At 39.8% G+C, this 25,629-nt stretch overlaps 1 protein-coding gene across 1 annotated transcript in view; it reads right to left on the bottom strand.

The window, feature by feature from the left end:
* The window catches only part of LOC126267201 (facilitated trehalose transporter Tret1-like), a 122,457-nt gene extending 97,138 nt beyond the window's left edge, over positions 1 to 25,319 (bottom strand). The window contains exon 1 of the mRNA XM_049972170.1: positions 25,224 to 25,319. Coding sequence (XP_049828127.1) covers positions 25,224 to 25,269 — 46 coding nt within the window. The 5' untranslated portion in view covers positions 25,270 to 25,319. The remainder of the gene's footprint in view (positions 1 to 25,223) is intronic.
* Between the last annotated feature and the right edge of the window lie 310 nt (positions 25,320 to 25,629).

Here is a 25,629-nt window from a genome sequence, read left to right as displayed (position 1 = left end):
AGAAAAAATGACATTCATTACTCCTCGTTAAGGTTTTCCTTCGCGCAAAAAGGGGTGCACAATGCAACAACAAAAATATTGTATCACAAATTCAGTGATTTAACTGTCTAACAGACAACAAAGTAAAGAATGAAAACAATCTGAGAATGTTTCTCCTCGATATCACCTCCTTTTCCATAGAATTCTAGTGTGTAAAAGACCGTGGATAGGAATTACTAATTCACAACTACATACTTTTTTCCTTTTTTTAATATATATAAAAACCTAGAAATGATCAGAATAGAATCATACGTAAAATTAAATTGTAAAGTGAATGGAAAATGACTAGTTCTACATCACTACTATCTACCGTGTAAAATGATACATGGAACATACAACTAACTAAATTACTAAGTGACTAACTAACTTTGTCACGACCGACAAGTTGGGACGATAAGTACTTCCAGAGTTGCACAAGACTATGGCGTGAAAATTGCAAGACGTACAGAAAATGGACACTTTCACTGGATAAGTCGTCTCTCCATGTTTTTAACTCACATAAGAGGTACTCAGTATGGGTACCGTTAGTCATACAGCAAACATCAATACCTGCATACAATTAATTGAAATCAATGACAAGAAATGCCTGGTAATATGCGGCAGGAGCCCGGTTTGGAAACCTATTCACTAGTTTGAGTATCTCTAGGCTCGTACGGATCAGTCTTCATGTTCTGATTCACCTGCTTCCTCGTGCTAATACACCCCGTGTATGTGAGAATCTAAACTTGGAAAGGCACCGTGTCTACTGATACGTGCAGTTTTCTATAGGTCTTGTTGTTTTCAGGCAGTCTTCTCCTTAACTCTCTGCGATACTTATGAATTACCTTGTACCAGAGAAGGAAATTATTTCTTCCTTAATGCAGTGGGGAGCTAAACATAGTTTGTAACCGAATACACAAGCTAAAAGAATATTTAATTGAAGAAAAAATTTATTCACTAGCATGAGCATAAGTCTGTAAAATAGGAAACGACTCTTGAATGCAATTTGTCTGGATCGTTGACATATATGGATACATGGGGAGGGAAGCTGTCCTAGACATATGGCAGTAATGTAGGATATCGAAGATTACCAGAACAGATGTGGTTACCAATGAAGTATTTCTGAAAATTAATGAGGTAGACCATATCTATGTCGAAGGGTATCCAAATGAGGCGAGAGAAATTCGAGGAACTCATTGCAAGAGGCAAAATCACCAGTGGGTTAATAACAAAAGAAATTATTAATGGATGGAATTGGAATGAAACGTCCAAGTAGGTTGTATGTGCAGCAGATCATGAATGTTGTTTCTTAGCAGAAATCAAGAGGGTGGAAGGGAAGGCTGAAGCACCGACCCTTAAGTTTATCACGACGAGAAAGCGCTCTTGAACTCTAACAGGGAGTAGCATAGATTATTGGACTCTTCGGGGGTTAAGAGAAGAGGTGAAGAAATTGCAAGAAGGCGTGTGCATTTCATCATTGGTTCGTTTCTTGGCCATAGAAAAGGTCATCAATTTCCAGTGGCCGACACTACAGTCAAGGCATAGCAGACTTGTCAAAATTTTGAAGGTTGTGGTCCAAGAGCAGTCAAATGGTGTAGACTTCTTTGATCATATTTCTGAGCGATGGCCTCTCTCAACATGGCAGTGGAGATCCATAACGGACTTAGTAGTAAACGTCAAAGTAGGGTGGCGTAAAAAGCATGAGAGAGTCATATAGATGGTCCATTCACAAGAAATTAAATGCGGACTGCGTTGACACCACAGGAATCGACGCCCAGGCCGTATGGGAGGTGAAGTTACTACTCATTCATGCCTCGACAATGCAGCAGGGACAATACTACAGCCGATGCAGTGGAAAGATGGAAGCCAGACACTGCCGATGGTGACACGATTACCACAGGAACGAGACTCGAACCGCGGCTGTGTTGTAGTCTACAAGATGGAAAATGATGTCCTTTCAAAACACCGAGAAGCCAAGCCCACAGTAATACCTCCCGTTTTAGACATGCAGATACAGTCACTACCTGCTACCATCTCCGAGATATGCTTTATACCTGTCACCCTGTTTTCACGTGGGTCATCTACCCCTACCAAATACTGCCGTGCCTAGCCAAGGAACTACTGTCTGTGCCTAAACCAGGTGCCACATGAATTTGAACTGGTGCTCTCCGACTGGGGAATCATATTCTGGCTGACTTCTGAGAGTATTTGTATACCTACATAGGCCTGACTAGGTATAGAACCGTAGCTTGCTTTGTGCGGGCATACTCTATTGTCGCTGGCTTTTCTTGTGCTGGCATACACTACTGCTGCTCGCTTGCCTTGTGTGGGGACACTCTGTCACTGGAAGCTCCTTTTGCTGTTGCCCTGCTAAGAGGTCCTCGGTTCAACTATGAGCCCTCAAGTGCCTCCACACTGAATCACGCAATTTCACAGCTAGTATGAGAGGCTTTATGGAGTCCAGCACAGTGGCATACCATCTGATTGTCTGGGAGCAGATGTGGTACTACCCCAGAAGGGTGCTGAAAAAGTAACATCAGCTCAGCTTCTGCCTGCTGGATGAGACAATGACATATGCTGAGTGTGACAAGAGGCTGCTTGTGAGCTGAAAGAGGGACATGTGTGGGACTGCTGAAGACCCCCTAGCAACACCACATTTATGTGTGGAATATCTGAATATATTAAATAGCTTTAGCTATGACCTTCCATAATCCTTCTGGCTCCTTTAATCTGCCAAGCTGGTGACAGAAATGGTTTCTGCCAACCACATTGAGAAGGGACCAGCTGTATTAGGGATGGTGTCGACATACAAAATGGGCAGGATCATCATCACTGTATGGTCAGTGCAGTGACTGTTGTCTTTCTCTCTCTTCTGATTTGTTATATTAAGAACTGTGAATACAGATTTTCTGTATTATCATAGCGATTTGTGGGTGAAGCTTGTGAGACCAGATAAGTCTTAAGACTTTTGGCGATTTTATGGGAATACAAGAGGACTGTTCCCAATGATGTGAATGTTGGGTAACTCGTTGGACCACAGAGTGCTTTGTGCAGAATCGGCCCCAGTAATGTGAGACATATGTCACAGCTATGTCGACTACGCTAGGCAGTATAGTGAATCCAGATAGCTGATGATTAAAGGTGACGACTCAAACCAATGTATTGGTGTCACAGTGAGCTACATATTTTTTTTATTTCCATTTTTTTTCTTCCTTGTATTTTTGTTTACTTGACAGATGTCGCACAGCGTCTGAGCCGAAAACATTTATGGGAATACCTCGCAAGAAGCAGTGTGGTCGTTGTTAGAGCAAGTAGCTAGATTGAAATCAGATAATGCAGAATTCTTTAATTTTGTAAGAGAAGGTGGGACCTCGCCCAGTTGGACTGTTCGCACATTAGATTCAGCTGCCGCTAGTCCGGTTAGTCCCTTTTTGGGTAAAGCAACGGTGCATGTGCTAGCGTTTGTAGCTGATCTGTTGGCAGCTGTAAAGCTGGTTTCTGGATATATGAGCTGTTGTTACAGATGATAAAATTTCTCTTTAGAGTGAAGGCAAAGACATATGTTAGGTACTATGAGGATGTAAGGAATGCAGTGACATTCGAGGAACTCATAAACTGTCTTATACCCTCTTATAAGAAGCAAAGTACCTCTAAACTATTTAGTGAAGAATTCAGTGCGGGGGCGCATATTGAGTATATTCTGGATAGACTATGGAAGATTAATGTCATTGTAGATCAAATAATGAATAATGAGAAAGTTAACACAGTTATCAGAAATCGTAATATGGGGCGTAAGCAACATGACTAAGGGGGGTTCTTCCTGATGCGTCATGAAGGATACATGAAGAATTTCCAAAGGTCCTAACTGAGACCATCGTGGTGGCCACAGCACGGAAGTAGTAATGAAAGTGTGGGATAAAAGCAGTGTGTCTTCTAACGACTAGGACATCTGGATCACATTGAAGAGTGAGGGAGCAGGACACTGAGAGAAACACTGCAGAAGTAAGGGACGTAACGGGAAAGGCCAGTGTGCAAATGATTTTTATGTGGCAGTGGGAACTACAAATCCTCCACACGACGCCTCCATAGGTTTTTATGCTACAAAAACGTATGCAGAGGTGGAATGTTGCATCACTGGCGCAGCAGACCGTAGTGAAAATATAATTTTATTGCACACAGGATCTCATGTGTCTGTAGCAAGTCTGGACCTCTTGTGAAAGATGTGGTTCAACCCCCCCCCCCCCCCCCTCCCCAGAGGGGACGGTGTGCGGAGTGGAGGATAACGATGTATGATCAGTAGCTTCAGTGATGTTAAATTTTCAGGTGGTGTTGGGAAGTTTAGACGCATGTAGGTGAATGGTACCACACCACTTGATCCTAGAATTAGATTCCATGTGTAAATGCTATACTAAAACTGATCATCGGCAAAACATGGTAGAACTCGGAACAACATTTTTCCAACTGGAGTAAACCATTGGCAATGATATCCTGCTGCAATATTTGCCTGTGGTTCAGGACAAACCAATTAAACTGTGTGAAAACTCATTAACAGTTCACAATAAAATACTGGAAGGAACAGGAAAAGACTTGAGGTGATCATAGGGAGAGAACTATTTGAAAATGTATCAGATGTGGCGGGACCACTGGAGGAGGACAATGAACTAGGTAAAGAATTATGTTTCATACGCAGGAGTGTTGTTTTCATACTCGAAATAGGTGGTGAAAGAGTAGAGCCGCGGGGTCTATTTCTGGTACTCTAGTGATATAAGACAGAATTCTGACAGGATGTAAATCACTGTTTACCATAAGCCATGTAAGGCGCCCTGTCAACTACAACCAGCAGTGGAAAAATTCATGAACCAGTGATAGAGTGATGGCATCATTGAGGATGTCCAACTGTCATGATAGTGCAAAAAAGCTATTTGGATCTTATGAGAAAATATAGTAGAGTCTCTTATAGCCAGCATTAACTAAACAGTGGGCAATCACAGATGTCTGTGTGATACCAAAAATCACAGAAATCCTTACTAACTTGGGAACATGTAAATATTTTTCCACACTAGATCTATGTAGCGTGTCGCATCGATTAAAAGTACTGCCAGAGGACGGGCCGAAAACTGTCTTTACAGCACCTAGGTGTCCTTAGCAGTATTGGCAGAAGCTGTTAGGTTTCAGAAGCCCTTCAACCACGTTTCAGTAGTTGCTGGATGTAGTTTAAAGGGGGTTGAAGCCGAACACTGTAAGGTATATTTCGATGAAATTATCGTATTTGAAAAAGAAGTAATGCATAGATATGAGGTTGAAAGCAGTTTTTAAAAGGTAAAAAGTTGCATTTTGCATGCCTAACTTTCAGCACAGAGAAATGTCATTATGCATTCAAGGAAGAGAATTACTGATAATACGCAATTAAAATAAACGGGTGACTGTATGGCGTGCAATGTCTAGTCAGGGGAGAATTGGAGTGATATTCCGTGATGGCACGGTGAGTACCGAACGTTACGTGATGGTTTTGGAAGATGATTTCATCCCCACACTGCCAAAGTGACCCTCATTTCAACAATGTGTGGTTCATGCAAGACAGAGCTCGCCTCCATCGAAGCAGGAGAGTGTTTTGTGTCCTGGAGGAGCACTTTGGGGACTGCATTCTGGCTCTGGGGTACCCAGAGGCCACAGGCATTGACTCGATTGGCCGCTATATTCTCCGGATCTGAACACAAGCGAATTCTTTTTGTGGATCTATGTTAAAAACAAGGTATACAGCAATAACACCAAAATCATTGCTTAGCTGAAAACAGCCATTTTTTGATACTTCTAGCGGGTCATGCAGAATTTCGCTTTTCGTTAGCGCCACACCAACGCTAATGATGGCAGGCACATCGAACATTCCGTAACCTAAATCCGAATACCTGTAGTGGCGTTTACGTGTTGAATAAAGTATGTGCACGTCGTAGTTTGTAACTAATTTACGTTTTTCCCACATAGTTCAACAATTGTCACCCTGTATGTAGATGTAGATGATGGCTGACACACCTCGCTCGAACGCTCAGAGTGATGCGACTTGTTTTCAGTGCCTGACGTCCTTCAGATAACAACTTTCAGCCTGAGTGGTACATGATTTCCGCAGAGTAGATTAGATTTCGTCTGACAGACAATATTTGCGATAGCGAGTTTGTTAATGACCTTTGTGGTGTATCGCAATCTCATTTTTGTTGCTTGTTTTCAGCAACAAGTGACCCAACGTATGCAAAGATCCTGTTTGTTGAAAACGCTATAAAATCTGTTATTTGTCTATTAACGAGATGAGGCATTACATTGTACGTGCTGGTGAGGTACCCGGCACCATTGATGCTAAGATCCCAGCCACTTTGACGTTGTCGGTGGATACCTTCAAGGATGCGCCCGTTATTGAGTTTTCATGGCATGATCCCCTCTACTCGACACTGAGAATGAGCTCGTGTATGGTGGCTGTTGTGGCGATCTGAGTAAGTCCATAAGAAGCATCAAAACCAAACAGCTGTGCTAGTTTCTGTATAGAAATAGCTGACGGTTGCCATGGTGAGAAGCTGGCGGACCGTGGCTACTGGTGCGGTGGTGTTTAAACATCTGTACCAGCTGCAGAAGTTTTGCCATATTAGGTAATCGTCCAGGCTCTAAGTAGCCTCTGGAATTCGTAGAGAGATACCATAAACCATTTCGTCCACGAAAGCAGCAATGTTATTTTCGTACACCATTTGGGGTCCTAAGAGGGCTAAGGGAAGTGCCTCTATGACAGATTAGGGGTGCCTGTAACGTTCTGTGCCTACGTTCTGCCACATCATTGTAGCTGTATTTGTAGCTGGTTGTGTTGTGTCGCTGAAATCCACGCAGTTTTGCTGGTTCTGAAGCGGGGGAGGGGGGGGGGGGTGGTAAGATTTGATCGATTATAACTTGTGGAGGACACTAGATATGTGCCACCCATGTACACATATCGCTTCTGTCGCAGCTCTGGCTGATATGTCAGTGACTGTTGATGTACCCATCCACCATATAAATCTGTCTATGGCCGCGAAGAAGTATCGATATCCATTTGAAGGAGGAAGAGGTCCGACAAAGTTGATGAAGGTTGACAAGTGTAGCTTGTGCAGATTGGAAGTTATTTACTTTATTGTACTGGCACAGGACGTCAATGAGTACTATTTGTTTGGGCTGACCCAGCTACACAATACGAAAAGTAAACTGCAAATATCTGCCAGAGTACTAGTAAAAGTGGTCACTAGGTCTCTTAGGACTAACACCTGGCATACATTTACAAATAATTTTTGAAATTTCTAGTTTCTTTTTTAGTTAAAGTTTTCTGCAAAATCATTTATTAGCTGTTTAACAGGGATTACCAATTTTTTATTCCTGTAGAGTTTCGTATTTCTTTGTGGCTCAGCTTTTTCATGAATCACAGCACATTAATTTGACTCCACTTTCTTCATCATCTCTGTGACACTCTCCCAAGGGTAGAATAACCCTGCGACCATCCGTGCAGCCCTTATCTGTATATGTTCAGTATCCCTAGAGGCTTATTTGGTACAAGTCTCACATACTGGTGCAATACACTACGATGGGTCACATGAATGATTCGTAAGCAGTCTCCTTTGAGGATGCATTCCATTTTCCCTGTATTCTCTGAATAAAGCAAGCTCTTCGACTTGCTTTACCCACGTCTAAGTAATCTTTCCATTTCATGCACCTTCAGAGTGCTACACCCAGGTACTTGTATTGATGGCTGATTTCTTGATAGTGTAGTCATCGGATGATACGTCTTTTTTTTCATTTTTGTGAAGTGTACAATTGTACATAGCTGAACATTTGAAGAATGTTCCCAATTTCTGCAGCACTTCGAAGCTTTGAAATCTTATAATGATCTGACTGAATACTCAGGCAACGTGATTCATACAGTACTTCATTATAGATAACTGCAGCATCTGTAGAAAGCATGAAGTAATATTAATAATGTCCGCCATGTCGTTAATACACAATGTGAACAGCCGGATCCCAACATACACTCCTGGAAATTGAAATAAGAACACCGTGAATTTATTGTCCCAGGAAGGGGAAACTATTGACACATTCCTGGGGTCAGATACATCACATGATCACACTGACAGAACCACAGGCACATAGACACAGGCAACAGAGCATGCACAATGTCGGCACTAGTACAGTGTATATCCACCTTTCGCAGCAATGCAGGCTGCTATTCTCCCATGGAGACGATCGTAGAGATGCTGGATGTAGTCCTGTGGAACGGCTTGCCATGCCATTTCCACCTGGCGCCTCAGTTGGACCAGCGTTCGTGCTGGACGTGCAGACCGCGTCAGACGACGCTTCATCCAGTCCCAAACATGCTCAATGGGGGACAGATTCGGAGATCTTGCTGGCCAGGGTAGTTGACTTACACCTTCTAGAGCACGTTGGGTGGCACGGGATACATGCGGACGTGCATTGTCCTGTTGGAACAGCAAGTTCCCTTGCCGGTCTAGGAATGGTAGAACGATGGGTTCGATGACGGTTTGGATGTACCATGCACTATTCAGTGTACCCTCGACGATCACCAGAGGTGTACGGCCAGTGTAGGAGATCGCTCCCCACACCATGATGCCGGGTGTTGGCCCTGTGTGCCTCGGTCGTATGCAGTCCTAATTGTGGCGCTCACCTGCACGGCGCCAAACACGCATACGACCACCATTGGCACCAAGGCAGAAGCGACTCTCATCGCTGAAGACGACCGTCTCCATTCGTCCCTCCATTCACGCCTGTCGCGACACCACTGGAGGCGGGCTGCACGATGTTGGGGCGTGAGCGGGAGACGGCCTAACGGTGTGCGGGACCGTAGCCCAGCTTCATGGAGACGGTTGCGAACGGTCCTCGCCGATACCCCAGAAGCAACAGTGTCCCTAATTTGCTGGGAAGTGCCGGTGCGGTCCCCTACGGCACTGCGTAGGATCCTACGGTCTTGGCGTGCATCCGTGCGTCGCTGTGGTCCGGTACCAGGTCGACGGGCACGTGCACCTTCCGCCGACCACTGGCGACAACATCAATGTACTGTGGAGACCTCATGCCCCACGTGTTGAGCAACTCGGCGGTACGTCCACCTGGCCTCCCGCATGCCCACTATACGCCCTCGCTCAAAGTCCGTCAACTGCACATACGGTTCACGTCCACGCTGTCGCGGCATGCTACCAGTGTTAAAGACTGCGATGGAGCTCCGTATGCCACGGCAAACTGGTTGACACTGACGGCGGCGGTGCACAAATGCTGCGCAGCTAGCGCCATTCACCGGCCAACACCGCGGTTCCTGGTGTGTCCGCTGTGCCGTGCGTGTGATCATTGCTTGTATAGCACTCTCGCAGTGTCCGGAGCAAGTATGGTGGGTCTGACACACCGGTGTCAATGTGTTCTTTTTTCCATTTCCAGGAGTGTTTATCCATGAGACTCATCTGAACTTACTTTTCTTCATTATACTTATCAAATGCTAATTCATATCAATTATTGTGGGCAGTCCTGATTATTTCAAATAGTAAAAGATTTACATCGAAAAATTTACATGTTATTTTATTCACACTGATGGACTTTTCCATGTTTCTGACAAATACCAGGCTTCCTATTTTGAAATTAGTGAGTCTCACTCTACCATAATGCCGTTTTCTCTTTTCCATATGTTTCCTTTTCGTGGTTTTTTGTTATCATAATCCTCTCATCTTGAATTATTTCATTTATCATTGGAAATTCTGTCTCTTTCCCAGTAATGTTGATAGGCTTTCCTCCAAACTCTTATTCACACTGAGCAAAACCAGTTGATTAATTTCACATTTTGTGTAATATATTTTTAAAAGTCTATATGTTGCTGGTCCAACCAGTATGTTTTCTTGCTACGATACATATGACATAATCTATTGATATCTTTTATCACTTATAATTCCTTCCACATTTTTTATGGTTAATTTTGATCACCCCCACACATTACATAAACCTTTTTGGGACAAAATAAGGGCTAATGACAGAGAACAATGTCTCCCTCACATTACATAAACCACGCTGAGATTAAATAACGCCTATGCCAAGGAATAATGTATTAGGAACCTCTACTTTATGATCATAATCCTTTTTTAATTTTCCCACAAATGTTTTGCTGCTAATACATTTTATTCGTTGAAATTGTACACATTTAGTGAAGGTATTCAATACTCCAAACATGTCCTAGCAGCCCCCACTAGACACAGATAACCCTCCTAATAGATAATCTGCAGCCAGTTTCTTTGGAACATTGGGAGGATAGGTGGAACAATGGGGTTTTAGTGATGACATTTCACATTTTCCAATACTCTGTTTTTCTCTTTCTTCATAAGTTCTTGAATATTACTGTTTCTTGTAACTTAGCTACTATTAATATTGTCCCATAATGTCCATAACTGTTAATAGTCAATTAGTGTGTCCACATATTCTTCAAGAATACAATACATCCAGTTGTGATTATATAAATGGTTTCTTCTGAATAACACAACTTTGTCAACTTAGTAACACTACTTCATCTTTAGTCATGGTCAGAGTTGTAATGTTGGTTAATCTGTCTCAAGATTTGCACTCTCATTCTGTCACATACAATATGTGTTAACTAATTTTTCTAATCAATATTTCATTTTTAACCTTTTTTAAAGAAAATAATCTTACATGTCACCCACTTGTATACTGCCTCTCTACTTCTCTGTTTCCATCTGGCATTCTGGAAAAACAGTTGTATTATGTTATCTTATTTCAATGTCCGACTGTTATGAAAACAAGTTGCACATATTTAATCTTTGGTGTTTCAGTCTATATTGTAGCAAGAATCTAAGGATACTTCAGATCTTTGAAATGCGTACACTATGGGATGTGCTTACAGTTCTGTTCTATAATAATGCTTCATTGAACATGGAATGTTCTGGTAGAAAAGTAACTGTTTTATGAATTCACCCTTCATCTGTTTCAACTAACTGAAATATATCAACACCCATGCCATAAACACTTAAATCTTTACTCTTAAAAGAAGGCAAATTAAAATAATGGTGATATAATAGACTTCTGTTACCTAACTCCCTTTACAATTTTTGAAAAGCCTCCTCACACACTTTATTCGAATACCAATATTCAGTTTTTGAGCATGTTGATCAAACGCTTGTTACTGGCCACTGTAACACTCCAAAGCCCAAATATTGCCTTCGGTTGTTCTTAAAAGCAGTAAAGTTTTCAATGGCTTCCCATTTTTATGGTTCTTGTTGTATTGCGTTTTAATCAATTATGTAGCTTGAAAATGAAATTACGTTTTTACAAACTAGGGTTTACTTAATCTCAACTCCCATTTGGGCTGCTCTTTGTAACCCATTTGTAGCTTTATGGCATCATGCGATGTCATCTACATCCACTGTTAGTTTTTTCTGTATTTCATCTCCTGAAATTATGTCAGTAGCCCTAATAATCTCACAAACAACACCTTTAATCCTAATGGTACCGCACAATACTGTTAACCCTTCTGTTTATGTAAAACAGCAGCTCATTTTCTGGGTTTGTAAGCTGAATCGATATTCCAGTACTCACACGTCACATCACAGGAGGTGAGACATGTAGAAACATGAGATTTTAGTAAGACTTCATCAACACTGGTAGGTCTGTCACTTTCTTTTTTAACCACTGAATTTAATTTTTCTGGCATCTAACAGAACTCAGATTGCTCCCCCCCCCCCCTCCCCCTCTGTCCCATACACACATATTCCTTTCACCTTCTACTGCAGATCAGCAGTCATAACAGTTATTAGATTCTTCGAATATTTTCCCTCTAGCAATTTTTTCTATGTGTTTCCTCACAGAATCTATCTTAGGGAAAGGAACAACATATGGTCCAATGAAAAAAGGTAAAAAGATTGATAGCTTTATAATTCCAACAAGTATTCAAAATCTTTGACTAAACCTGGTTTTTAATAAAATAGAGATCTACTTTACATTAAAATTTTTTGCTTGACCTTTCGGTACTTCATATACTTTCAATGTATCTCATTTTCTCTTTTATTCCAGCTTGAATTGTACCCACTTCAGAATTACTTGTGTCAGCTCTTGTGGCTAAATATCCCAATGGCATATTCAATACAGTGTGCAGTTTTACATACAATTGCTTTTCAGAAAGTTAATGTCATTCAACTGTTCATTACAAAAAAAGAGTAAATAAATAAATGTTTCTGTACTGAAATCAGTTTTATCATTCCATGGACATCACGTTTCTGTACCCAGTATCAAATGGAATTCACAGTCTATTGGCTAGAATTGTAGGATAGCGTATTATTATATTACTCAATATTGTACCTTTACAATGTAACAAATATTCATTAATTTTGTCTCGAGAAAAACTTTCTTTTTCATTATCAAACTTACTTTCCGCTGTTACAGTTAGTGATACATTGCATACTTTTGCATTTTATTTACTTCCTCCCTTTCTTATATTTCTTTGTTACATTTATACTATTAATTTACAGCATGTAAACTTTTTTTACTCAATACATTTCATTAAAAAGAATATCTCTTTTGCTTCTGCTACTTAAATTTCCTCTCCTTCCTATTTATATTACCAATAATTGTGATTCTGCTACTGTCTCCCAGTTCCTGTTTAATTAGGTGTTCTTTATTTTCTTTACCTACCCAGAAGCAAGGCACTACCAATGTTAAATTCTGTGTATTTATTTACGCTTTTCCATGGGGTCATAGCATCTCTTGATATAAGATAAATCACACTAAACGCTAGCTACCACCTCTGTTTCATAAGTTAGTTCGTAATTTTGTATAAATTAGGTTGAGTTTTATCACAGAAATATTTTTCTTTATTATCAAACATTGTTTAGGTTGTTCTTTTTTTTACATTATCTTACTGCTTCTGTTATATATACTGCTGGTTCACTGGTGGCTCTATTATAGATTTTGCCTAATTGCAATATCCAATTGGAGCGACCTATAGTCTCTGTAGTAATTACTATAATTATATAATTACTACTCCCCATACCTCTTTTATCTGTATTTGTACTATAGGAAATTCGCCCACTTGTACCATTTACTACCCAACTTGCTCTGAGTCCTCCAATACTTCTCCCAGACCATTTCGTATTCATTGTACTCACTTGACAGTCTTTCTTTGGTGGATACCTTGCTTCATTAGTCCTCAAACTCCTGTTTATTTGACTATTTCTACACTACAAAAATAATTTACAAAATAATTAATATTATTACTAGGGGTACCAAAAGAACCATTCCTCACTAAATAGTGAGGAAACATGTGCTTTAATCCCACTGTTACTGATTCACAATCTGACTATACCCATATACTTAATTTTGTTAGTCCACTTAAGACTGGAACCCTTGATAGTCCCTCCTCTGGTGGCCCCAAATTTCCCTTAGAATCCTTTACTGTTCATCTCTGGACCACTGTTTCTCCCAAAATAATTTACTAAATTCTTGCCAACAATTACAAGAATCTAAGCCTTCTGTTGCCATCCATAATGATATACTTTCAAAAAACTCCTGACAAACATTTGTCTTTGTCAGTCCCAATACACAGACTGGTTACTAAATTCGCTAATAAAATGAAGATGATGAACATTACCATAATGTCAGAACTGTTGCACTTTTTGTCACTAACAAATGTAGCTTCATTACACACAGTATATGCTTTATGGTTTACACATTCAGCTCAGCTTGGATCTGCAGCTCTTATGCTTCCTTTCCGTATCTGCAGTTAATTAATAGAATATGGGTTCCACATTTTTGCAAATGCACTGCTTTTAATTTTTAGCCAAACTTGTGCCATCATAAGTTTTGTTTAAAGAAAACTGTGAACTGTGAGAATTTTTTAGGTTATAGCTGATTTTAAAAATTGGGTCCTAAAGAAAGTTTCTTCTCGTTTTGCTACTTACCGTAATTTTGCATTAAATGGTTTTGCAGGGCGAACAGTATGGTGCCCCGCAATGATAGTGTTTTATCTGCAAACCAAACGATGTAAATGTAAATTTCATCGACAATTTAACACATCCCTTGGTTTTAAAAACGTGTTTTTACAGTATCAAAATATTTTACATAAGCAAACAGAATCACACACAGGAGCTAAATACAATAAAACAGATAGCAGAGGAAAATGGTTAGAAGCCCCACATGATACAGAAATTAAACCAACAAATTTGTAAACGGAACTGGAACGATAGCACAACACACACACAACACCTTACACAACACAGATCAACCCAAATATAAACAATGACCAAATCCAAGAAACAACAGTACAATACACACACACACACACACACACACACACAAATAAATGGAACATACTCACCTACAATAACAAAAGTTGTCCATAGAATAGGGAAGATATTGAAGAAACAGGGACGACAAATAGGATACAGCACAGACATAACTCAGGATGTGGGAGACAGACACAGATAAATTCAACAGATCAGGAATATATGAACTCACATGCAACACTTGTCAATCAGTACACATAGAACAAACGTGCTGGAACTTTAAAACAAGATACTCAGAGCTCCTCACAGTTCTAAAAAGGAACACCACCCAAATACAGTAGCAACAGATTTGAAAATACTGAATTCCAGAAACAGTCTATACCACAAACTGACAATAAAAGAGAACTTCCACATACAGGAGGCAATAAAAGAAAGAATTTTTAAACGAAAACACTACACTTTGTAAAGGCTTTATTTAACACATTAAAGGAACTTTACAGAAAAAGTAACACAAACGGCTAAAGCAGCTTACACACACACACACACACACACACACACACACACACCTGTGCCCATGCTGAAATAGAGAGAAAAAGTAAAAAAAAAAAAGTTCAGCACCAAACTCTCTCGGGAACAAATGAATGCCGATGGGGTTAGGAAACGCAACGACATGGTGCTCACCGCGTTTTCAGAAGTAAAAAAGGCGTTCATAAAGAAAGAAATGAAACCAAGTTCATTAATATGTGTGTGCAGTGACCTTAAAACGTAAAAGAAGAAGGATTATGCTTAACAAAGCGCGAGTAGTAGTAAATATGTACACAAAACACTTTAACACAGAAAACCATGTTTTATTTTAAAAATCAACGGCTTTGTTAACACGCTGATGAAATTTACCTTTGCTTCCTTTGGTTTGCAGTTGACAAGCTATCTGTGCAGAACATTATACAGTGGCTCCTGCAAAAGCATATAATGTAAAATGACAGTAAGAAGCAAAACGAACAAAAACTTTCTATAGCTTCACTTTTTAAAATCAGTTATAACCTAAAACATTCTTACTTTTTGCAGCTTTCAGTAAACAAAAATCCACTAATGATGGGTGCTAGAACATGTTTAGCTAAAATGAAAAAGCAGTGTGTTAGCAAAACGGCGAAACTCATATCCCATAATTGGAATGTTTTACCATTTGTTAACTCCAAAGCGGTTTTTGATGACTAGCTTGTTCTATTAACTTTGTTCATAGTTCACCCAACTGTAACTAGTAAGTACATGTCAGGAACCTTACCAGTGGCGAACATATTTCTTAAAAAGTTCTGTAACAGCACTGGGGTCTCTACACATCATGTTTCCAGAAGTTGCAGTTTTAATTACGGTTGCAATTATTGATCATTTACTGAATGGGTCAATTAAGTTCTGCTAACTCTTGAGATATTACAGTGGTACATCTAAAGAAGTACATAAACATATTTATACTGACTACTGTCTCTGAAACAGAGATCCTTACATGTTGGTCATAAACATGGATTTTAACATTCAAATGTTGATCATATGAACATAAACAACAAACTTTGAGAATGAGATTTTGCCTTGATGTTTTCTGTGTACTTTGGCACTGAAATGATGAGTGAATGAATGTGAATCGTGTATTCCAGGAAATATTAATTAGAGGTTTCACAAATAGATTACTGTACTAACAATTAGTGACATCTGTATGCAAATTAAAGTTTATAATCAAGAAAATGTCAAAATTACTCTTCATGGAACCACTCTGAACCAAGTAGTAACCTTGTTTAAGTGTAAGTCAGATAAGTGAAAAATTGAAAAGTTGAGATGGAATGTTTTGTTAATAATATGTATACTTCTGCAGGAATTTATATAAACATCATGTAAATTTTGTAGGTTATGAATTTTTCTAATTTGCTTAATTTTTCAAATAACATGTTACTGCTATAACCAAAGGTAATTTCTAGATTAGAAAATTTATGTCATAAAAATCATGACAATAATTTGCGGAATGAAATGTGGTTAAAGGTGAAAATAATAGAAGATTATCATGGGAGAATATTATGAATAACCGTTTATTAATTATTTTCAGAAAAGTAAAATTTCTGCTAGAAAGAGTGAAATTAGATGTTACAAATGGGGTTTGACCCAGTAGTAACAAACAATCATTAGTTCAATAATTTTTTTATAAGCAACTGGCTTTTGAACACTATAAATCACAGATTTCTCTTAAAAGAAAATGTTCCGTAATAAATTAAATAGACCAGCTGAATAAGTATAGCTCAAATAAATTAAACAATAACAACTTTTAATGATAGTAAATCTAGATAAGAGTGTTGAAATTTAAATAAATGTGGTTAGGTATCACCAATATAATACAGAGAAACAAACTGGTATTTAAGAAGTACAATAATAGCAAATGTCCCCAGAATGAGATTTTCATTCTGCAGCAGAGTGTGCGCTGACATGAAACTTCCTGACTCATTAAAACTGTGTGCCGGACCGAGACTCCAACTCGGGATCTTTGCCTTTCGCGGGCAAGTGCGCTACCAACTGAGCTATCGAAGCACGAGTCACAACCTGTCTTCACAGCTTCAATTCTGCCAGTACCTGGTCTTAATAGCAAATGTAGTTATACTGCTTTGGTGCATCTGGACTGGTTACTAGTTCATTATGTACCTGCATGTCCCATATCTCATGACTGAATGCCATGCTGTACCTTGTGGTTTTCTGGTGTTTATATGTGTAAAAGCTTTGGCCAATCTGTAACAGTTTTTCATTTGGCCTGGATATTCTGATATAATGCTAATGGAATTCTTCGCAGGTGGTTGACAGGATACACTAATGACGACAAAACAGATCCATGTACCTCATGTAATACTACAACACTTCCCAGAAAGAGATACAGTTGCTTTTTGGGTATCGTTATGTGTACCTTACATCTAGTGGCCTAGCGCAGCAGCACCGTCGCCAAGGGAAGCCACAGTGATCGTAAAGCTCTGTTTGTCGCCAGTCGTTACGGGGGACGGGGAAAGCAGTGAGTAGTGAGGGGATGTGGCTGGATGTCACACTTGGTTGGACGATGCATACCAGCGTACCGTGAGAAGATCGATAAATCCGTTAAATGTTACAGTGTTTCTACTAGGAATTGAGAACTCATCAGTACTAGAAGCGAGTCGTTAGCAAAGATCGGTAGGAGCTATGGTTACCTCACAAAACTAAAAACAAGCCAAAATAAGGCTGAACGCCAGTACATGTGCATAGAAATGTTAGCAACGTGAATCGTGGCTTTTACGAGAAACAGTAAACCTTTCAGTTCTATGACGTCAGTATCTCCTTTCAAATCCTTTTCATATCTACTAGAACTAACTGAGTGTGAAACTTTTTCATGATAGGTGTGTTGATTTTCGTAGGGCATGTACCGATGGGCATACGGTCCCATTATTGGTCTTCTGGTAGCTGTTACTTACCACTAAGATGCCCACTCTAAGCTTTTCAGTACAAACACTGGTCCAACCGTTGTTATATCAACAGAGGTGATTTTAGAGAGAAACTTGACCGTGATGGATACGAATAAGAGAGTAGGCACCTTACAGTTCGACTATTGCAAAGACTTTTCCAACCCGTAGTTATCTTCGGAGGAAAGAACGCTTCTACAAATATAGCGATAGGCGGAAGAAACGGCGAAGGACTGGGATACAGAAACCGGATGCCACGGCGCTACACGCAACCGACAGTGGGAACAAGAAGAGCAACAATAAGCACCAGCCAGTAGCCGCAGAATAGAAACTAAGTAATGCAGATGTCTATGCCACTAACAGTCTCTGAAAGGTTAGGAGAGAAAATAAGCGCGGAGCAAAGCGGTCGGCAGTATCGCTGAAGTAGAAAACTGCGTGAGGAAAACTGCTTGTGAGAAGATACTATTTTCAGTATTACAAGAAAGTGTTCTTTTTTTTAACGTTTTTGAGGTGAACATTGGGGAAATTTGGAACCGTGTACTCCCATAAACAAAGCTACGAAGGGAAAAGTAGATGAGGATAGTGGAATTTCTGAACGGAGAAGTATTTCAAATCAATCATTAACTGAAAGTCAAGTTCAAACGGATAATACGTCCGTGGTAATAATGGAATTCTACGAAAGCAGTGGAAGGAGATTGGAAGTGGACAACACGGGAAACGTGGAAGCTCGGCAGATAAAAAGCGCAAAAAGTCAAAAGATACTACTGAAGGGACACACCGTAAAGAAGGAAATGATAGTTAAAAAAGAAGGAGGCCTTAATGCAGTGCGAGAAACACCAATTAAGTAGAGGAGAAGATGAGGAAGATTTTAGCAAACAAATGATGGATTTCATGAAGGAAAATTTTAAAGAACTACAGTCGTCAGTGCCAACAGTGGCATCGAAGGGAGATTTTTTTTAAAACTAGAGGAAAAAGCAGGAAACATATGAACAAACAATTAACACCACAATAGTGAAATATGAAAAGGACACAAAAGAACAAATACAAAAGCTGAAACAGGAACAGTCGGCGATGAATGAGGAACACGGGAGGTGTATTTTCAAAAGTCGGAAATCGTCAAAATAGCATAAAGAAAACTGCGTTAAAGGATAATATGGTAGTGGTTTCAGTTCTCGTAAATGATACCACAGAACGACAACGCACCCAAAAGTTTTCACGATGATGAGAGAACGGTGGAACCAGTAAGCCAAGCTGTGCAAGGGTTGCAACAGACCTCACAGCAGCAGGTCGATCTGACACCGAAAAGTAAATTGAAGCAGGAATTACGAGCTTCTACTCGACAAACAACTATCATTAGTAAAAGCGACCCACAGATTGAGTACATTATCAGTTGTAAATTCAGTAAATTTTGTCCATAGGGAGAACAAAAACCCATAGCTTTCATTAGAAATTCTCCCGTCCTGCTACCTACAAGTTGGACGATACGGATATGGCGTATGTTATCAGTCAGATGGAAGATGAATCCTATATATGGGGTACGACGCTAGAAAAGAAACGAATCTCATATCGAGAAATTGAGAAAGTATTTGTGGATGAATATTGGTCCCAAACAAACACGATATTATACTAATATCCATTTGCAACCGCAGCATGAGTTCGGACGGGACCGGTACGGAATTTTTAGAATAAGAATACGTAACGAGCAAGTGCTTAAATAGTCCATACGACGACAGAGCAGTTGTAAGACGGATTGTGCAAAGACTACCGAGGAACACTCATAGCCACTTAGTAGGTACCCCTATTGATTCCTTCGATAAAGCAACGTCGGTATACGCCCAGCTGGAGAAAGAAGAAAGACGAGGGTAAACAATAAAAGAGAATTTCGACAACACTGGGTGACAGACAGAAGGAAGGTGCGAAACGGAACGAAGAATGAAGTTTGGATGCAGCGCGGAAGAGGACGAGGTGGCTACGCATAAAGAGGCTATGGGAATCAGAAGAACACGAATTAAATCCAGATTATTTGTGTTCGAAATTTAATGGTAATTCGACGTTGGTGCCTAGAAAAGCAGAAAAATTGTTGAAGTTGATAGGAAAACTTAAACAGGTATTCAGTTAAAAATCAGTGGTCTTAAAAGATCACCTTATCAGATCTAAATGAAACCGCACAAACCATATTTTGTGCCTCCATTTAACACATCAAACAAGGGAAGAAGCTGTCGATAAGGACCTCCAAGGGATGTTGCCGTCCGGAGTACCTGATCGAATGTGCCAGGAATCAGTTTAACAACCCTCTGATGATGGTTGTTAAAAAGAACGGGAAAGATCTCTTGATTTTAGATGTGAGACAAGCGAATAGGTATTTGAAACTGAAAGAGACCGAGCCGTAAAAATGGAGGAGGTACTCCGGAGGTTTAAAGGGGAAAAATCTTTACAAGCTTAGATCTGACGTCAGGCTATCGTCAAGTGTAGCTGTGTCCTCAATCAAGGCAGCTCGCAACCTTTTTATATGAAGGAGTTACCTATCGGGTTCAAAGTATCTGTTTCGGGGTTTTATTCGGGCATTGGACAAAGTACTGTGTTTAGCAGTAATCAAGAAAGTAATTGTGTATGTTAACGATTTGCTAATTGTCAGCAGAGATTGGAATAAACATTTACAAACGTTAAGAGGAGTATTTGAGAGGTGTGCAGCAGCAAGAAGTCGATTAAATTTTCAGAAAGTAGAATTCAGAAGAAAAGAAATGCAGTGTTTAGGACATGTAATAGAACATAATGGAATAAAGTCTAAAATGTACAAAACGAAAGAAAATAAGGAATTTCTCTTACCAAGGAATAGAAACCGATTGAAGTGTTTCCTCTGACAGCGTGGATTTTATAGACTGTTTCTAGATAACTAGATACTGGACAGCGCAGTACTGCATGAGCTGCTGAAAAATAATAAAGTCTCGTTGTGGTCAGACATGTATACCGAAGAATTCCAGAAAATCAAAAATGGGCTATGTAGTGCTCAGTTATTGGCTCGTCCAGACCTGTGCAATGTGTTCTGTCTATCATGTGAAACATTGGCTTATGGTTTGGAATCAAGTCCAAGTCCTATCAGAAGGAAAAAGGAAATGAAAAGGAGGTAATAAACACCATTGATTTCGGCAGTAGTATGTTAAACAGCCATGTACTCTATAACGGGAAAAGAGGTGTTAGCCATAGTATTCTGATATGAAAAGATTATATACTAACTCGCCAGCCTAAAACCAACCGTAGTGATTAACCACAAAGCTCAATTATTTTTCTGACAACTGAATTGGAGCATGGAAGTTTAGTCAAATGGTCGTTAGCGTAGCAAGAATTTAATTTTGAGGTGCCATATATCATAGCAAGCGAACAGGTAGTTCCGGATGCACTTTCAAAATTGCCAATAGGATTGGACGAATAGGTTCCTGAGGTGAGCACATAAGAGACTGTCTGCTTAATAATGGTAGTGTCACACGAAAAAGTTATGTTACAAGAGAACAAAATGGAGACCCAAAATCGAAGTTAATTAAAGGAAATTGTAATACCGCTGGGGAAGACCATATAATGAAAATCTTCTTGATTTATGACCCAGTATTATACCACAGATCAAGGGAAGTTAAGAAAGAATGAAGAGCATGCATCCCAGAGGAAAGAACTGACGAACGTGTTCAATACAAACACCTAAGTTGCGGACATGTCGCTCTCATTGTCGATAAGTTAAAAAGAGATTGTTGGTTCTTCAGTATGGCCAGAAGAGCGAGCAGGGCTTTACGGGCGTGTGATATTTACCTGAAAACAAAAACATCAATGGCGCAGCGCAATTGTTACATGCATGCAGTATTATCCAAAGAAATTTGAGAAACAGTGGCCATGGCTTTGCTTCGCCCTTTGCCGAAGTCGGTATCGGGGGATAGCTTATTTGCTAGTAAGTATTAAATTATTTTCCCGTTGTGTAAAGTTATATCCCCTTAGGAAAGCAACGGGACGCAACAAGCCTGAAAAGATGGTGGAAGATTAATTTAAAACTGTGTGCGTGCCAAAGAAGACGGTGAATGTCAGCGGGAGTCAATTTACCAGTAAGAAATTGATAAACGCTCTGAAACAACACAATATAAAACCTGTATTTATGTCCTGGTACAGAGCATCCTCGAACTCAACAGAAAGAGTTATGAAAGAAATTAGTAGGCTATGTATGGTCTACTGTCATAACCAAAATAGCAAGTAGACGCAGTGGACCATCATCTTTGAACATCATACACCCCACAGCTCTACTGAATATGCTCCGTGCTGCGGTGGAAGATTTAATGGAGATTGTTTGATAAGGAAGTGCTGAAGAACATGTCAGCTGAATACGTGACATGGCAGGAAATATTGGAAAAAGTAGAACAGACCCTCCTCAAGAAAGGTAAAGGAAAGATGAAACAGTATGATAAAATAGTGCATCCGATCATCTATCGATTTCGGGATCTACTGTTAATACGAACTAACATTCAGTCTAAGTAATATAGCCATGAAATAAGGAAATTTCCTCATGTATACAAGGTCCTTATGAAATAGTCAGCTTCACGCATTGTAGCACATTGGAATTGGAGGAATATCACAGTGAGGCCTTCCATAGAGGTGACCAAGTGAAGAAACGATATTATGACAACGAAACTATATCTGACAACTAAAGATATAAGGTAGTAAGAAAAAAAGAAAAAACAAACAAAAAAAGTAAGGAAATTGTGATATTGTGACGAATGATTGATGTAATTTGTACATTTGTACAATTACTGAGTGTGTAAAATCTAAGTAGATTAAGTTTGACACGAACAGCCAGTGCCATTAGGATAATCAAATGTATCTAATAGCACTGTGATAGACTAATTAAAATTGTGGCCTAGCAATTTGTGTACACATGTTACAGCATAACGCCCTGTTTAGCTTGTGACGGCTAGGAAATAAGTGTATGTTGACGCATGGCATGGCGCTTCTCATTTGTTAGCAGACACTCGTCGTCAGCAACAGTCAGCGGCGCAGTCCAATTAGTGGCTACATGGAGCAGGAGCATCTCAGGTACTATAACAGCAGCGATGCATTACAACTGAACTATGAGAGGCAGCGGAGCGGACTATTCGGTGGGACTCAGAGGTGCTTGGAGAGGTGAGAGGCTGCAGTACTGCGAGTCACCTCTGGATATCCATAGTCGCAGACAGCAAGACGGCGTCGGCGCAGCAGCGGCGAGTTCGGAGGTCTTTGGGGTTGCTCGGAAGGGCACAAGCACAGCTAGTGGCAGGGTTATCGGGTTATCGCCAGGGGGCAGCAGCAGCGTAGGAACCTTCACGGTGGCGAGCAGAGATAGCCCCTGGGTACCCAGGTCCGTGGTTCGGCGAGCGTCAGCAGAGATCGGGGATGGTGATAGGCAGAGAGGGAAGAGGACACTGGTGTCAATGCCCCGGACAGCAGAGCGACTTGCAGATGATTGCTGCCTAGCCACTACCTTTAGACTTGTGCGTAAGCATGAGATCGGCGAAACGTCGGTTTAGGTGATATCGTGTTGGAGATGCGTACAACTCAAAACAACCCCAATCCCTGGTAATAAGAAAAAAGAAAGAAGAGAGGATGATGACATTGGAAACAACAAATGTATGTATATATTTATTAGGTTAGTTGTATAATGCAACTGACTACAGTAAACACTAATAATCATGAATTTATTGAAAATAAATAAAATAATATAGAGATAAGTGCCATACCAATGTAAATCAATTTTTCGGCAAATTTAAATTTTTCTGTGAATATATCTTTCTCATTTTCATTAATGTACAGTCTGACAGGTTCGTTCACTTTTGAATAATTAGCAGCAATAACTATAAATGGACAGAATTATTTTACAGTTCTAAAATATATTTTTAATGCGTTTAGTTCTGATGTGCGTGTAAGCCTTTCGCTCGTATTTGTAAATAATAATCATACACATGATTAATTTTACCTTATTTGCTAGTTGAATTACCACATATATATTGTACATTGGACACTATTTATGTCAAATGCACTATATTTTCAAATTATTTTGAAACTTTTGAGTTGTTCCGCAGATACATTTCATGTATAATTTCAAAATGTTCTTCAACAGTTGGAAAGTGTGATTGATAGTATGAGTGCTATTTTCTTGTTGGTGTTTTCAAAGCTATTTATCCTGAGGTTAGCAGTGCAGTGAATTCTTCACATTTTGGGGAGGAGAAGTTTTCTTCCATTCCATCACCACAGGGAGATTGTTCTTCTTTCTTTTTTCAAAATTAATTTTGAAAATATTTAAGTTGGAGGATATAAGGTTACAGGTACAGTTACTTTTTGTGTAATGGTATCTGTAGCTTACCTGGCGTAGCAGCACTGCCAGCAGGGCAGTCCCAATGATCAATAAAAGTGCGTCGGTACCAATCGTTGTACTCGGCGTGAAAAGCAGTGAGTAATGGGGAGATGTGGCTGGATGTCAGACTTGGTTGTACGATACATGCCTACTCACCATGAGAAGTTTGATAAATCCGTTGAGTGTTGTTGTGTTCGTGCACGGGATTGAAAATTCATCAATATTAGAAGCGAGTTGTTTAGTAAAGATTGGTAGAAGCAATGGTTACCTCAGAATAGTAAAAACAAACGGAAATAAGGGTGAACGTCAGTAGATGTCCATGTAAAATTCAGGAGTGTGTAACATGGTTTGTACGAGAAACAATAAACCTTCCAGTTCTGTGAAGTCAGTGTCTCCTTTCTAACCTTTTTCATATCTATTTGAAGTAACTAAGTGCGAAGGCTTTTAATGGGAATGGTGATTTTGATAAGGCATGTACCAGTAGGCACACGATCTAATTTTTGGACTTTACGTGCAAGTAAGATGCCCATCCAATGCTGTGGTTATATCAAAGAAGGAGGTTTTAGAGAGAAAATTGGTTGTGATAAATACGATCAGCGAATAGGCATGTTACACAACAGGCACTCGCTAATGCACGTTAACAAGTGAGAGACCGACATAAAAACGTTATAATTTTCAAAATGTCGAAGATTTTTTTACTGCCATTTTTCTTATAAAACGGAATTCTTAGTTATTAAATCTGAATTTATGTTTGTGATTATCAGTTTCTCTGAAATACCAGTAGATAAAAATTTAACAGAGAGGAAACAAATTGTTTTTCTTCAAGTAAACCGAAGCACCCACTCTGCATAAAGTGATATTAATCTCTCATATTTTTGATGCTGTTTGATCTCTCTCCCCTTCTTGACTGTGGAAAAAACACCATTTTTTTAGATTGTGCGTTATATAGTATTTAATTGCTCCCCAGTAAAGGCTGCTGAATCTACGAGTATCTTCAAGAATTCTCCCAATGAGACTGAACCCAAGGCTGCGAATGAAGCGAGTTGTTGTGACAATATCCACGCGCTCAGTGCCTAATAAAAACAAGTGTTTGTTAATGCTTACCTGCCATCGCTGCTGGCAGCTGGAGTGGTACCCGTGACGGCAGCATGGCGACACAGAACTCGTGTGACAGCAGGTGTCAGAAATCAGTGCGAAAAGGACGATAAGAGCCCATCGCGTGGCTTTTATCTTCGTGTATCTGCGCGTGTTTCACAGTTATCTCTTAATGTAACGACGTCAAGAGCGCCCTTTCATATCCTTCTGTTATTTGGCACGTCACTCAGCTTCACTGTACTGTGCATATCCCTGACTAATTTTATCGATAAGTAGCTGGAAGGATAGTTGTGGTTGTGATTAACCGATTTAACAGAATATTTCGGCTTAGTCAAGTTGTACATGAATGGACTCATTAACCGAGAGCACCGTATATGGACAATCGGATTCACGAATTTAAGCGTCACATTCGAAA

This window comes from Schistocerca gregaria, chromosome 4 (genome assembly GCF_023897955.1).
Source record: "Schistocerca gregaria isolate iqSchGreg1 chromosome 4, iqSchGreg1.2, whole genome shotgun sequence".
Lineage (NCBI taxonomy): Eukaryota > Metazoa > Arthropoda > Insecta > Orthoptera > Acrididae > Schistocerca > Schistocerca gregaria.
The sequence above is the reverse complement of the archived record's forward strand: the minus strand, read 5'-3'. Positions and strand labels throughout refer to the sequence as shown.